Source organism: Odocoileus virginianus, chromosome 10 (genome assembly GCF_023699985.2).
Source record: "Odocoileus virginianus isolate 20LAN1187 ecotype Illinois chromosome 10, Ovbor_1.2, whole genome shotgun sequence".
NCBI classification, from domain to species: Eukaryota; Metazoa; Chordata; class Mammalia; order Artiodactyla; family Cervidae; genus Odocoileus; species Odocoileus virginianus.
Window position 1 is genome coordinate 31,972,206 of NC_069683.1, and position 16,444 is coordinate 31,988,649.

Genomic DNA, 16,444 nt, shown 5'->3' on the forward strand with positions numbered 1-16,444 from the left:
TTCCTTATATCAAAATTAAACTCCAGAAAATTCAAACACTGTAATATAAAAAGGAAATATAATAAAGCTCTAGAATAGAATGAGATTATTACTTTAGTAATTTTAAATTCAGGAAGGTTTAGCCAATCCTATCACAGAGATCAGAATTTAAAAGAAAAAGATAAATTTGACTGATAAATTTGACATCAAACCACTTAAGATTTACTATACACAGCACAAAGAAAAATTACCATACCAACAATGAAGGTCTGCGACAAGCCAAAAAAGAACTTGTAATACATATATCAAATGGCTGATCTCCTTAATAAAGAAAGAGACCTGTAAATAAAATGCTTAGAATGCTAACAACTTAATAAAAAGTTAGTAAAGGAACTGAACTTACCAAGCATAGAAAAAAATACTTGCAAATAATTGGTTGAAAAATGCTTAAAAAGACACAAATCAAGAGACATGAGTTACCAATATTTACCATCACAGTGGCCAAGGTTTAAAATTTGATAGCAGTAGGTTTGTGGGAAAACCAATATTCTTGTACAAAATTGTTGGGAGTGTAACTTGGTGCCACTAACTTAGAAGTCAATTTGTAAATCTCCATCAAAAGAGAAAATGAATGAGTTCAGACATTTCTGCATCTGTTTTAGCAGAATAAAGCTAAATGACAGCTCTTAATCACTGGGATTGTGAACCCAAATTTTGGTCATCTTATACTGGAACAAAGATGTTGGTAAATATCTAATCATTTTGAAGCCATATTTTCTTTTTTCAGCAAGAGAAAGAACAAGATGGCAAGAGGCAACCATACCACAGTGACAGAATTTGTCCTCATGGGATTCACAGACTGTCCCGAGCTTCAGCTTCCTCTCTTTGTGGTGTTCCTGGTCGTTTATCTCATCACCATGGTGGGAAACCTTGGCATGATCCTGCTCATCAGGATGGATTCCAGGCTCCACACCCCCATGTACTATTTCCTCAGCCACCTGGCTTTCATTGATCTTTGTTACTCCTCTTCCATTGGACCCAAGATGCTGCAAAATTTATTGGTGAAGAAAAAAACCATCTCCTTTTCAGGCTGCTTTGCCCAACTCTACTTCTCCAGTGCTTTTGCCACCACCGAATGCTTCCTCTTGGCCACAATGGCCTATGACCGCTACATGGCCATCTGCAATCCGTTGATTTATACAGCCATCATGACTCAGAGGGTCTGCAAGGAGTTGGCGATCGGGGTCTACACCTATGGTTTCCTAAACTCTGTGATACAGACAGTTCTGACTTTCCAGCTGTCTTTCTGTGACTCCAACATCATCCACCATTTCTATTGTGCTGACCCCCCTCTCCTTGCCCTCTCCTGCTCTGACACCCACAGCAAAGAAAAGCAGCTCTTGATCTTCTCTGCAGTGAATCTCACTGGATCCCTCCTGACTGTCCTCATCTCCTACATTTGCATCCTCTTTTCCATTATAAAAATCCAGTCTTCAGAAGGCAAGTGCAAAGCATTTTCTACCTGTGCCTCCCACCTCACTGTGGTCATCATTTTCTATGGAACACTATTTTTCATGTACCTAAGGCAACCTAAAGCAGGGAATCCATGGAAGTACAACAAAGTGGTCTCCGTGTTTTATAGTCTTATAATTCCCATGCTCAATCCCCTGATTTATAGCTTGAGGAACACAGAAGTAAAGAACACCCTGAGGAAGATGCTGGAGGGCAAGGGATCATAGTGGGTTTTCAGTGGGTAGCACTGGGAAATCATGATGTGCTGACATGGTATAACCAATCTGTTTGAAATTTCACAAGCCTATCAGAATAATCAATCCAATCTGGGTTCTTTAAAGATCAAAAGTACTAGGCCACTTACTTCAGACAATAATATTTAATCCAAGTAATTATAGACTAATCAGAATTGATTTATAAGCTAGACTGTTAATAACTTTATATGTTGAAAATGATATTAGGTAGTAATATAGAAACTATCAATTAGGTAGTAATATGGGAAATTCATTTTTTGAGCTCCAAAATCACTGCAGATGGTGACTGCAACCATGAAATTAAAAGATGCGTGTTCCTTGGAAGAAAAGCTATGACTAAATTAGACAGCATATTAAAAAGCAGAAACATTACTTTGCCAACAAAGGTTCATCTAGTCAAAGCTATAGTTTTTCCAGTATGTATGGATGTGAGAGTTGGACCATAAAGAAAGCTGAGTGTTGAAGAATTGATGCTTTTGAACTGTGGTGTTGGAGAAGACTCTTGAGAGTCCCTTGGACTGCAAGGAGATTCAACCAGTCAATCCTAAAGGAAATCAGTCCTGAATATTTATTGGGCTGAAGCTGAAACTCCAATACTCTGGCCACCTGATGTGAAGAACTGACTCATATAAAAAGACCCTGATGCTAGGAAAGATTGAAGGTGGGAGGAGAAGGAGACAACAGAAGATGAGATGGTTTGATGGCATCACTGACTCGATGGACATGACTTTGAGTAAGCTCTGGGAGTTGGTGATGAACAGGGAAGCCTGGCCTGCTGCAGTCCATGGGATCACATAGAATCGGATATGACTGAGTGACTGAACTGAACTAAACTGATGGGAAATTCAAAAAGGTCTCAAAAAGTAACAGTCAGAGTAAAACTTAACAAATTAAATTTTAATTGAAATCAACAAAACGGGGTATAAAACCCACACATGAAAATCTATGTTGTTAGAAACATTTTCCTGCTTAAAACAGGCTATATGATAGCAAGTCACTTGTAAATCTTAAAATATATTTCTTCATAACATTTCTATGTATGGTGGTCAGGTTTCAAGGCCTGATCACATAAAAGAATATTTAATCTAAGTGTAATTGAAATACTGCAAGCTTAAAATGAACAATAGAAAAAATAGTATTAATATTAGCAATACTAAGGGGGAGGGGAGAACAGAAAAACTATGAATCAGTTCAACGTGGGACTTATTTTAATGATGGTGTAGAATAGAAAGTTTAAATAGAAGAGATAGAGAAGGTTTAGTGTACTTTCAGAGATGTTAAAAGCGGTCATTTATTTGATAGCCAGGGTTTAATTTTTCCAGTTTCTGGAAAGTGCACCTGCAGTGATGTTTAGGAGGCATGGTTTTGGGAGGAGAGTCTAAAAGGAAAGAAAATTAAGGAGGAAAAGAGGGAGAGTTTCCCACATTCTGACCAGGTCCAAATGTGTATGTTTCTTAAATTATTTAAATGATCTAGAGAAATACTTTAGTTTTTCAACATTTTCCATGTTCTTTATTGCTATTTTCACAGATATTATAATCCAACTTTCTGAGACATAAATCTACATAAGTTCTTGCTATCAGTGGGGACAGGTGAAGAAAAATTCCTTTTAATTTTTTTTTATTTAGGCAAAAATATGAGCACTCTATAGTTTTCTCAAGCCCCAGTTCTAATATGCTTCTTCCAAAATAATTCTTAAGACATATAAATCTGCCATAAACCATTACATTATCCCCCAAAGCCTTTGCAAATGCAATTATTTTTGTATTTTTTAAAATTGCTCAGAATATTTATCACCAATTAATTACAAATAAGTTTAAAATTAGTCAAGGATCTAAGGGATGCCCATTGCCCCCAGATTACAGATAATATTAAGGGATATTTGTTGAATTGTTACTTGTGATCTAGTAATTTAGGAAAGTAAAAATAGTTCAATAGGTGTAACTCCTCTCACTCAGCTCAAAAAGGCTTTCTGGAGAGTTGTGTTCAAGCCATATTCCTAAACATATGGGTTGTTGGCTGTGGTTAAAAAGAAAGATATTACCAGGGTAAAGGAACAGAGTGAGGAAAGGTATGAAGCAAGCCCAGAGGGCAGGAGAACTTACACAGTTTGTGTACAAGAAAGGAGCTAGCAAGGTGGACAAGACAGTGCTGAGGGATAACATGACACAGATGCTTAGACATGATCTCATTGAAACTTACCATGTTAACTTCACAGTGCACTCTAGAACCTACCACAGTTCTTGGCACAGACCAAACAGAACCGACTGCCAAACAGAATGATACTCTTCCGTATTTAGTCCTAATTCCAATAGATGGGTGGACATGGTGTCCAGTAAAGGCCCTGTGGTTGGGAAGTAATAGAGAGAAGAAAGCTACTAAGGTCATAAGATCTTTGCTTTTTTGGTTGTTTTTAACTGATGTAGAGTTGGTATATAATACTATATTAGTTTCTGGTGTGTAACATAAAAATTTGATCTTTGTGTATACCACCAAATGATCACCACAGTCAGAGGAAGACTGTTTTTTAATCTTCTCCCCCAACAAGGCTAGCATCTTTAAGACAAGAAAATATGAAGGCAACTACTCAGCCTGACCAGTGGAAGAGATGCATGTAGGAAGTTGGTATATTGAGAAGATGGCAGTAGCAGGAGTTACTGATGGGCCATGACAGGCAAGGGACCATCATTATCTCAAGATAAAGAAAATGAGCAGGCATCAGCACTCAAATGATAAATTATGTTTTCAACAAAAAGTCAGACTCATTTCTTAAAATTTTTTTTCAAACTATTTCACATCCATTTAGTTTAGAAAGAGGATGTTTTATACATACCTCTCAGCAGCAAATTATAATCATGTTCTTGAAGGACTGTTGGGCCTAAGAGTACATTTCATCAGTTCTTCAGTTCTTTTTAGAGAAAACTGAAGAAATGTCATAGGACGCTTCCATAGTGCTTCCATAGCAGGTGAGTTTATATGCTTTGTTCAGTGTGCTTCTTTGATTTCCTATAAAGCAAAGCAGAAAGTTGAGAATATTGTATTCACAGATTATGAAGGATATAAGTTCATGTTTTCCTAAATTCCCCAAAGACCTAGAAAACAAAAAGAGAGGAACTGTCTGAATTACCTAAATTTTGAGCTAATATTTTCTATTGCCTTTCCCACTGAGACTCTTTAGTCTTATAAATTTGTGTCCCTGATTTGGGCCTTATAGTAAGAAAATTCTCCAGTAAATTTCTTACATTTATAAAAAGTATAGCATATGATACAGATGTTGAGATGCTTGGATGGCATCACTGACTCAATGGACATAAGTTTGAGCCATCTCAGGGAGATAGTGAAGGACAGAGAAGCTTGGCGTGCTGCAGTTCATGGAGTCACAAAGAGTCGGACACAACATAAGGACTGAACAACAATAACAAAATACAGGTGTATAGTATTAAGATGATGATATTTAATCCATAAGAGAAACCAGCAAGATTATGCATCTTCATTCACTTATAAAGTGAGGCTGCTTCAATCAATACTCACACAATTACACTAATTTTTTGACCAAAATAAACAAATTCCTTCTGAAAAAGTATTACCAAAATAATGAAAAATTTATCTATGTTAGGTTTCAAAGGTCCAACATTTCATTGAAAGTGAAAATAAAACTTCTCTCACATACAAATAAAATATTAATCCATTTTCCTTATGGCAATCTTAAAAATGAATATTATCTGCCAGCATTCACTACAATACAATTTCCATTAACACATCTAATTGTAGCTAAAATATATGACATATGCATATGTAAATAAATCTTTATTTATTTGCACATAAAATGCTGGATTTTTTAACAAGTTTAAATTTCTTCTTTCTTTTCATTTAATACTCTATTGATTTGCCATGCTTAGAAACATACCCAAAGGATATTATGTTGATAGTGAGAAAGGAAACAAGTGAAAATTCTATTCATTTTCTTTCATATTATTTGACATACATAAATATTCCAGAAACAATAATTTTTAAATCTCAAAGGTGTGCCACCAGACTCGCAACTCTGCTCTGGATGTATAATTCTAGCATTCTTTGGAGAGCAAAGTAGAACTGGAAAAAGTTAATTCAGTGAAGAGTGGCTCTTGCCTGCAATTAAGTGGTGCACCCACCAGAGAGACAGGAAGCCACCAATGTTAGAACATGGGGAGTTTAGGTTCCTGGGAAGAGGACAGATTTAGCCTATTCTGTAAAAATACAAACACGTAATAAATAACTAGGACTTTCATCTCTGGTGAGATAGGACAAACTGGAGAGAGGGAAAGATCATCTTAATTTTACAAAATCAAATAATTACTTTAGGGTTATTGGAACAGCGTGACAATCCCAACAGAAGGCTTTATTCTGTGGTCTGAAAGAATATATTTTATCCCTTCAAGCTCAGTTTCTTTGCTTGGGTGTGTTGACCACTCTGGCACATGGACACCTACCACCTTGCAGCTTCCACCCCTCATTATAGGTAGCCCTTTCTGTTGATCACATAGGACCTATTAGAAGCAGAAGGATAGAACAGAGAGCCAGGTAGGCACAAGCACTCTCCAGCCCACCTCTGGCTCACCCTCAGGAAGGATGCTACACGACTGCCTGATAGGTTTCTCATACTTGGGCAGAAATAGGGAGAACTCCCAGGTCCATCTCTGATTTCCCACAGAAGGTTTTTATTCTGTTTTCATTGCCTTTCCTCTTAGAAAGAACAATTCTCTACTCTCCTTATCCCTAGCAGGTTATCTCCTGCTGTTCCTTATCCTAGGGCTTCCCTAGTAGTTCAATAGGTAAAGATTCTGCCTGCAATGCAGGAGATCCGGGTTCGATCCCTGGGTCGGGAAGATCCTCTGGTCAAGGAAATGGCAACCCACTCCAGTATTCTTGCCTGGAAAATCCCATGGACAGAGGAGCCTGGCACGCTACAGTCCAGGGGGTCTCAAGAGTCAGACACGACTTAAACCACCACATCCCTTGCAGGCAGGAGGAGAAGGGGACAACAGAGGATGAGATGGTTGGATGGCATCACTGGTGATGGACAGGGAAGCCTGGCATGCTGCAGTCCATGGGGTCGCAGAGAGACGGACACAGATGAGTGGCTGAACTGATCCCTAGCAAGTAGGCTTCCCAGGTGGCTCAGTGGTAAAGAAGCCGTCTGCCAATGCAGGAGACACAGGTTTGATCCCTGGGTGGGGAAGATGCCCTGGAGGAGGAAATGGCAACCCACTCCAGTATTCTTGCCTTAAAAATTCCATGGACAGAGGAGCATCTCTGTGGGGTCAGAGAGTCAGACATGACTGAGCGACTGAACACACACATCCCTATCAACCCATCTCATGTGAAAACTTACATTATGACTAGCATGCCTCCTTATCCATCATGGGCTTTAGCAAAACTAGCAAGTAGCTTTCCATAGAAACTTTTCAGATACACAGTTTAAACTAATGTTCATTATAAGACAGCGGAAAAGGAAATGCTCATTATGTTTATATTGGGGGATCATTCTTACAAAGAAATGTTCAAATATCTTTCACAAATATTGGGTTATCTTTTCTTCTTATATTTATCACAAATCACAGATGGGTCCTATATTGTCCACAAGCAGAAGATAACAACTCTACCAGTTAATCTACATTTTAATCTAAGAGTGCATTTCTTTGTTCTGTTTTAATGAATCTGGTGTTAAAACACTGTCTGTTACACTCCTATCTCCTGGCCTATTTATATTTCCCTGTACATTAAATTGTTATATCAAAAGAATGCTGTGCATGTGTGATCACTTCACTAAACCTGTAGCTGACTTCTGATAACATCTATAAATATACATTTGGCAACTATATAACAGATGCCTGCATGCCAACAAGCAAAATAAATCATTCTAGGCCTGGAAAAAAATGTATGGTCTTGGAATTAAAGATTCCGCTTACCTCCTACCCCCCCCCAAAAAAACACAAGCTCAAAAACAGGGCTTTAAAACACTGCTTTGTAGCAGTGCTGGTGATGTAGCAAGGAGGCGACTGATGAACTCAAGGCTGAACCTGAGTCCTAGGTCTGTCAGAACCATGATAACAGTCAAGGGGTTTGATCCATCTGAGCCTTAGATTCTTCATCGAGAATATGAGGAAAACAATATCTCACAGGGTAACTATAAGGATAAAATTGCATAGGGTGTGCTGAAGTGCATTTTAAACATTTAAAAGTATTAAGTTCTTATTTCTAATAACCTACAGTCAGACTCTACTCCATCTGACTGTTCAACTTTCAAAATCTTTTATTTTAAAGCAAATATTTGGAAAATCGTTGTCTGAAAGTTATTTTACAAAATATGGAAGTTTACAAATATCTCCAATAAAGGATTTTCTTCATTTCATCTGCCTGACTGGAAAACTTAGTACATACAGTCCATTTCCAATTTCCAGGCCCTCCAGTACCAATGTCCGTTTGCAAGTCGGTAATTTGGGCCATGGCCACACTGTCTCCTGGAAACACAGTTGCACGTGACCTGCTCAGCTCAGACCATAAAAGTCTTCTTAATTCATAAGAAGTGTCTACTGATACTGCTTCAACCCTGAACCACTACAGCGCACAGGCTCCCATAGAACAAAGGTCTGATGTTCCAAAGTCGGCCACTCAGATTTCCTTTACTTTTTACAGCTACAGCAGTGGAAGGCATTCTCATCCTCAGGACTGACTTCTCTGAGGTTTTTCTGGCTTCACCTCAGTCCATGAAAGAGCACTCAAGGGTGAGCTGTGGGATGGAGGCCAGGGTGGGTGGTGGGGCCATTGTGGGATGGAAGGGGCATCTCACTTACTCTCTCCTGCTCCTTATTCTTGGCCACTGCTTGGACTAGCAACAAGCCTGGAAGAAGTCAGAGGAAATACCATAGAGGAAAATAGAGTTAAGTCCCCAGGAAGCCTCTTCTACCTTCTTTCCCCTCCAGGGCTCTCTACCTTTCTGCTGTGCTGCTGCTAGGATGGAATTCCACCTCCTGTCTCACTCTATGAGGAGGATGATCAGGGTCCTGGGATGTGAACATCTAAGATTGGGCAGGAGGGGAGAAAAGAGGGCAGGGGAGAGAACTAGGGAGAAGCTGATGAGTCATTTCTCAGACTCCATGGACATGCAGGCTATTGCTTTACTTCTTTAAGGAAGAGAGTAAAATCTTCATTCAAAGTGCTTATGAACTACCCAGGAAAATGCAGTGTTACCTGTTACATACGGTAGATGCTAAATAGAAGTTAACTAATTCTGGGCTTATTCTACTCTCTCATTCTTGCTCTGTCTCTGTCTGTCTCTTGCTCTCTCCTACACACACACACAGACACACACATACAAACATATATATCATCACCATCATCGCATTCATATAGATGCTCTGTGGGACCACAAACACGAAATCTTAATGATCAAATTGATCATCTACTTCTCAGCCAACTTCTGCTTTTCACAATTTTATACAGGAGACTTTCCCTCAGTCACCTGAGTTCGAAAAAGCTGTAATTACTTTGACCTCTCCTTATCATCTTCACATTTCAAAATAGAGACAAGATTTATCCATTATCTATCTGTGCATTGATGCAAGATTGCTTGTATTAATCCCTTTACTTTTCATTCCTATTACCATCCTTATCATTACTTTGCACCTGGACATCCCTGTGTCTTTGCTTCAAATCTCTCAACCTCAAAGATCCTCAGTAGCTTCACATATGTATAAGTATGGTGTATGATAATATCAGCATTTCAGACCAGTAGGAAAATGATAGACTTATCAATAGATTAGTGCAAATGCAAACTATGAACACACTTTTATGTCATACATCTTGTATCAAAGTAAATTCAAATTAACCTGATCTTAATGTAATAAATGGAAACAAAAATATTTAAACAAAATATACATAAATATTTGCTGGTCTGGGAATAGGAAAAGCTTTTCTAAGAAAAACACTAAGGTCAGAAAATGTGAATAAAAAGATGACAGTTTCATTTAAATAAAAATTTTAAATTTCTTTTACAATAATCAGTAAATACAAACATCAGATGAGAAAATATTCCCAATGTATATATGACAAAATTAATAGACAAATAAGATAAATCAATAAGTGCACATAAGATATGAAAGACAATACACAAAATAAAAATGTAAATAGCCTACACATGAAAGATGTTCAATTTCATTAGTAATCAAGGAAATACAAATTAATACAATAAAGAGATCACTTTTAATCTATCAGATTGAGAAAGATATTAAAGAATAATAATGACCAGGTGATAGTGTAAGAGAAGAGGCATAGTTACAGGCTGCTTTTGGGAGTTTAAATTGGTATAAAATTTCCACAGGGCAATTTGATGATATTCACCAAAAGCCTTAAAGTTAAATCTTTTTAATTCATTTTGATGAAAATGCTCCAAGAAATGCACAAAATACCTATGTATTTTACTATTGACTATAATAATGTTTATAACAGTAAGAAATCTGTAGCATTATAAAAACATATCAATGAAGGATTGATTAAGTAAATTAAGGAATAGTGATATACTAATATATATGATATACATAATAATGCATTGATTAAAATACACATTACTATGTATATTATATATAATGTAGATATTTTTTTTCATGAAAATGCTCATGATATATGCATAAAGCAAAGTGCCCATATGACATCATTTTATTTTTTTTAAATGGTATATGTGAAATATATAAATACAGACACGGATTGTTGATAGTAGGTAGTATTGGTTATTTCTAGGTGATAAAATCACAGATGCTTTTTACTGATTTCTTTATTCTGAAATAAACAAAAAAAATAAGAAATCAATCCTATTCCGGATGTCCATAGCCTTTATGTTTACCAAAATTTTTCTGCCTTATATGTTTAACTCTAAATTACCTTCTCAACCCTAGGTGCCAAGCCTAGAGGCAGGAACCCAACTTAAAAGGATGCTACCACAACCCAGATGTATAGTTAGTGACTAAGTCTAGTGGGAAGAGAGGGGAAGAATGAGATGATGGAGTAAAAGATGATGTTGGGATTTCAGATGTCTGACTGGGAAGCCACTAACAAAAATGGGATATGTTTTAACAAGAAGAAGCTGGATCTTTACACACCCAACACAGAGTCTTGAACATAGCAGTGATTTGATACTTTTTAAATGGGTGAATGATTTCATGTGATCCTGTTATAGTCAGTTATATCAGTGCTCCATCCAAAATATTTTCTGGTGATTCCAAGAAGGCTCTAATGGAGGCAGTGTGATGCAATTGAAGAAGCATTAAAATAGGAACCATGAGACTTCTTTTCCTGCCAACTAGCTACATGTTACTTCATATTTTCCTCTGCCCAGGAGTTCTCTTGTTCTGCATAGGAACTTAAATGCCACTTTTTCAATGAAGTCTTGCCTGACTTCCAGGTCTCAAGAAAAAGAAAGAAGCCAAGTCCTCTTGCACTTATCTCTCTGGTTGTCAGAATTTAACTGATGCCTAGAAACTCATAAATCTCTGCCTTTCCTGTCTGGACTTGCCACCAACATATTTAATTCCTTTATCTCGGATTGGCCTTAGGTAACATAAAGAATGCACCAAGAAGTCTGCTCAGAATATCCTGCAATATTAGCCCAAAAAAGCTAATCCCTAACATGGGTCTTAGTCCCTGTACTTAATATACATTGGACTCTGCTCCCCTTCAGGCACTGCACGAGATGTATGCAAAGTGATTTGTTTACATGGGAATATTTTACAGCATCATCACAATAACAGATGCTACTATGATTAACCATAAAAGAGGAAAGTAAAGCAGAACCTAGAAAAACTAAGCGACATATCCTAGATCACATAGTGTGCAAACGGTGGAGGTCAGATTCACCCATGGAGAGGAGATGGGTCATCTGCTGTTACTTACAGAGGTGCAGGCGCTGCTGCAAGTTCTGAGGCACTCCTGAGATGTTCTGTAGCTTTCTCCACCAAATTTTTTTTTCACTTTTCTTTTAAGAAAAAGAAAAAAAGAGAAACACAGTGACCTGGCTGGCGTGTTATTGGAGCTGGGACTGGATTTAGCACAAAAACCTTCTAGTTCGTGCTGGTTGTCTAAGTGATGGAGCTGGGTTTGGAGGCCAAACCGCTTCTCAGAGGTGCTGTAGTGGGCTGTAACCTATTGTTCCTATGCCCACCGGGACTAAACTGCTTCCCTACTGTTCCCACCACTGGGAAGCCCAGAGCTGGGATTAGCAGGAGAGTCGAGGACAAGCTGGCCTAGATGGCAACTGTTCACGAGACTTACCCCAGCACAGCAAGGCTATTCACACTGTCTGCCATCAGCACCAGAAGCCTAACCTGCTTTTGTCCAAAGTGTTCTCAGGTTCAAAAATGTAACATGGAGCAGAATAAAGCACATCTGTAGGCGCCTGATGACTTTACATATTCTCTTCCAAACAACACACACTTTACAGGCTCCCAAGGATAAGAGGTAGCTCTCTACCCAGGGGCTGATGTCTGAGCCCCATAATTCCTTTCACTTTCATATTCTCTATATTCTTAAACTATAGGCTCAGATTACTGGCATGATTGAAAAATCATTAGAGTGGACCCAATTTTTTTGACAGTTCAAATCCTATCTGAACCTCTCAGTTTTGTAGTGAAAACCAGTTTTTAAGATGTGATATATGAGGACCTAATAATTGCTAAAATTCTGGAATAAGAATTTTTAAAAGGGGGAACAGCCTCTGAGATCTTACAAACCTTTGCTTGATTAATAAAAGAGGAATAAAAAATTCAGAAAGACTTGCAAAAGAAAAAAAAACTAAGAAGAACCATTTTAATTAAAAGCCTCTAAAAAATAATGTTCCCAATTATAATACCTTAAAAAACTTTGCAGAATTCAAGCATATAATAATAAAAATATTGATTTTTAAATATTGATTTAAAATTCAAGTTGAGCTAACAAGTTAGATGTATTACACATGCCTTTTGATGATCTCAAGTCCAACTTTTTAAACTTTCTTAAGACAAATTTAACACACGTGAATCATCATTTTTAAATAACCTTTTGAAAATATCTGAGGCTTTGCAGCCAGAAGTCACTTACTTGCATGTCTTGTCACCAGGTTCATACTATGGTATAAATGGGGGCAGTTTGTGGAGTCTGAGTTTTAAATAACTTGAGAAAATGGGTTCTTTCAACTTTCCCTGGGGATTTAATACTAATCCTGCTATTGAGAAAATTACAAGGATATTATTAGGAAAGTTTACAGCACATGTACCCCCTTGAAAAAAACTGAGAATTATGGTTATATCTTAGTCTAGGCTTTTCAGCCTTTGTGAACTCTATATAAATCACATATTATTTCTGCTTTCCATAGATGACTTTATTTATGTACCTTTTTTACTTACAAAAGCAGTGATAGCCTAAAATTACAAACCTAGAAGACGTAAGACAAAAACAAAAATTTTAGGCCATGCTCAAAGGAAATTGCTATTGTCTCTTTCACAGGCTTCCTCCACTGCAACCAACACCTATGTTGAAAATGGTTGTTAGGTGTCTTTTGCTGTCACTGGACTATAAGCTCCTTGAGGACAGGAAATGCATCTTAATCATCTCTGGATGCTCAACTTCTCTCATTTTGGTTGGTATCCATTTCATTTCCCACTTATTATACTATGGTCCTGGTTTTTGTAGAATAGTACACAGGATTCTTCATATTTCATATTCACACAACTATTTAAAAGGAGAATGTGTCAGCAAAGGAAACAAGAAAGTTGGCAAAACAACAGATAGCAATGCCATCTGAGAACCAGCCATGGGAGAGGGGCCCTGTGGGTCCAACCCAAACACCTGGTCCTCCTGATTTGGAGAATGGACGCATCAAGACACCAGAACCTTCTGCTAACCTTTGCGACAGTCAAACACCCCTACTCTGGTTCCAGGCTCACTAGATAATCAAGAAAAGGAGTGAGATGGATGAAACTGGAGCCCCTTATGAAGAAAGCCAAAGTGAAGTAAGCCAGAAAGTAAGCCAGAAAGTGAAGTAAGCCAGAAAGATAAAGAACATTACAGCATACTAACACATATATATGGAATTTAGAAAGATGGTAATGATAACACTATATGCAAAACAGAAAAAGAGACACAGATGTACAGAACAGACTTTGGGACTCTGTGGGAGGAGGCGAGGGTGGGATGCTTCGAGAGAACAGCATCGAAACATGTATATTATCTAGGGTGAAACAGATCACCAGCCCAGGTTGGATGCATGAGACAAGTGCTTGGACCTGGTGCACTGGGAAGACCTAGAGGGATCAGGTGGAGAAGGTGGTGGGAGGGGGGATCGGGATGGGGAACACATGTAAATCCATGGCTGATTCATGTCAATGTATGGCAAAAGCCACTACAAAACTGTAAAGTAATTAGCCTCCAACTAATAAAAATAAATGGGAAAAAAAAAAAGAAAAGGAGTGTTACCAGGTCATTTGAACTTAGATTTCTAATTTTCCTTATTATAATTGAATAAAGTGGCATTGGAATGCATCTATAAGTCCCTTATGAACTTTGTGAGGGTGACTCAGAATCCATGAATCAGATCAGCTCTGGGACAAAGAGAGAGTTTCTATACATGAAAGAGGCTGAAGTCACAAGATGGCCCCTCTTGGATGACACATCTACCTCCAAGCATTTGCTTTTGTATTTTCTCAGCCTAAGGCTTGGTGCTGTTTAGACAGGCTGAATTAGACATGACCCCTGGCTACATGACTTTCACAGTCTAATAAATGAAAAGAGTATGGTGGGGTGGGGAGCAGAGAAGACTATAGTCCTGTGTGCTAAGATAGAAGATTATATGGGCACAGTAGGAGCAAAAAAAGGGAGCTGTTAGTTCTACCTGTTGTGTCAAGGAGGAGTCTTGGGTGTTATGGGAGAAAGCTGTGTTTTCATAAACATCCTCTAGGAACGGGATAGCATTCATTAGAAAGCAGATGGGAGGAGGCACTAACTAAAGAAAACATCAGGGAATCTTGAGGCTGACTGACTTTATAGGTTAAGTAAGGTATTTACAAGGCTGTCTGATTGAAAGGAAGTGCTTTAAATAACAGCCTGGAATCAAGATTGCTGGGAGAAATATCAACTATGCAGATATGCAGATGATACCACTCTAAATGGCAGAAAGTCTAGAGCAACCAAAGAGCCTCTTGATGAGGGTGAAAGAGGAGAGTGAGAATGCTGGCTTAAAACTCAGCATTAAAAAACTACAATCATGGTATCTGGTCCCATCACTTCATGGCAAATAGAAGGGGAAAAAGTGGAAGCAATAACAGGTTTTCTTTTCTTGGGCTCTAAAATCACTGTGAATGGTGATTGCAGCCATGAAATTTGAAAATATTTGCTCCTTGGAAGAAAAGCTATGACAAACCTAGACAGCATATTAAAAAGTAGAGATATCACTTTGCCAACAAAGGTATGTACAGTCTAAGCTATGGTTTTTCCAGTAGTCATGTATGGATGTGAGAGATGGGCAATAAAAATGGCTGAGGGCCCAAAAATTGATGTTTTCAAATTGTGGTGCTGGAAGAAGACTTGAGAGTCCCTTGGACTTCAAGGAGATCAAACTAGTTAATCCTAAAGAAAATCAGTCCTGAATATTCATTGGAAGGATTGATGCTGAATCTCCAATAATTTGGTCACCTGATGCCAAGAGCTGACTCTTTGGAAAAGACCCTGATGCTAAGAAAGATTGAAGGCAGGAGGAGAAGGGGGCAACAGAGGATGATATGATTGTATGGCATCACCAACTCAATGGACGCGAGTTTGAGCAAACTCCTATTTCAATTTCATAAAATAGGGTCAGTGATAGTACCAACTTCATAGGTTTACTGAGGATAAATGAGACAGTATGTACAAAGCACTTCCAGCAGCAGCTGACACATGATAAGTATTAAAAAAATGCCCACTCTCCATGTAAGTGTGGCCACTCCAATCTTGCAGATTATAGAATAAGAAATCAAGCAATTTACTGCAGGGACTTCTTTTCTTTCTCACTCACTGAGGCTCTTCACAGCCAGAAAATGGAATGGAATGAAGGAGGGTGGGGGGAATGGCATGAAAAGAAAACATTACAGTGCAAGTGAAAAGAAAAAAGAATCAAAGAAAAAGGAAAGAAGAGAGAAAGGAAAACCAAAACAGAGAATAAAGAAGAGAAATGACCCAAACTCACTCTGAGTGGGACAAAAATGATGAGCAAGGATTGTGTAGTGACAGAGGCTAAAGAAATACCTTTCTTCTTTCTTCTCAGCTTTACCACACCCAAGCCCCTCAGTTACTCTGAATTCCTTTCCTATATTTCCCAAAGTTTTATCTCATAATAGTTAACCATGCTCATTAGGGAATACTTGAAAATATCAAAAGTATTTTCAATGATATAAATGACCTGCAGTTTCATCAGGCCAGAAGAACCCAATGCAAATAATATTGATTCATTCCTTTCATTTTTTTCCTAAAATATGTATATAACATAAATAAAATTAAATTTATATTTTTGGTACAAAAATGTACCAGCTGAAAGGAGTTTTATAAAATTAGTAGTACGTGTTTAGAATAGTCCAATTTAAGATATTGACTGTGTGGTTCACATAAAATTCACTTTTGAGTGAGTGACTCACAAAAAGTGAGAAAGCATCTCAAAGACATAA

General features: G+C 37.8%; 1 protein-coding gene across 1 annotated transcript; it reads left to right on the plus strand.

Annotated features, from left to right (window-relative positions):
- Positions 1-782: 782 nt before the first annotated feature.
- LOC110124373 (olfactory receptor 5M5-like) lies at positions 783-1,718 on the plus strand. Its single transcript, XM_020872891.2, has one exon. It carries the CDS (start codon positions 783-785, stop codon positions 1,716-1,718), a length of 936 nt encoding a protein of 311 aa, XP_020728550.2.
- Positions 1,719-16,444: the final 14,726 nt, after the last annotated feature.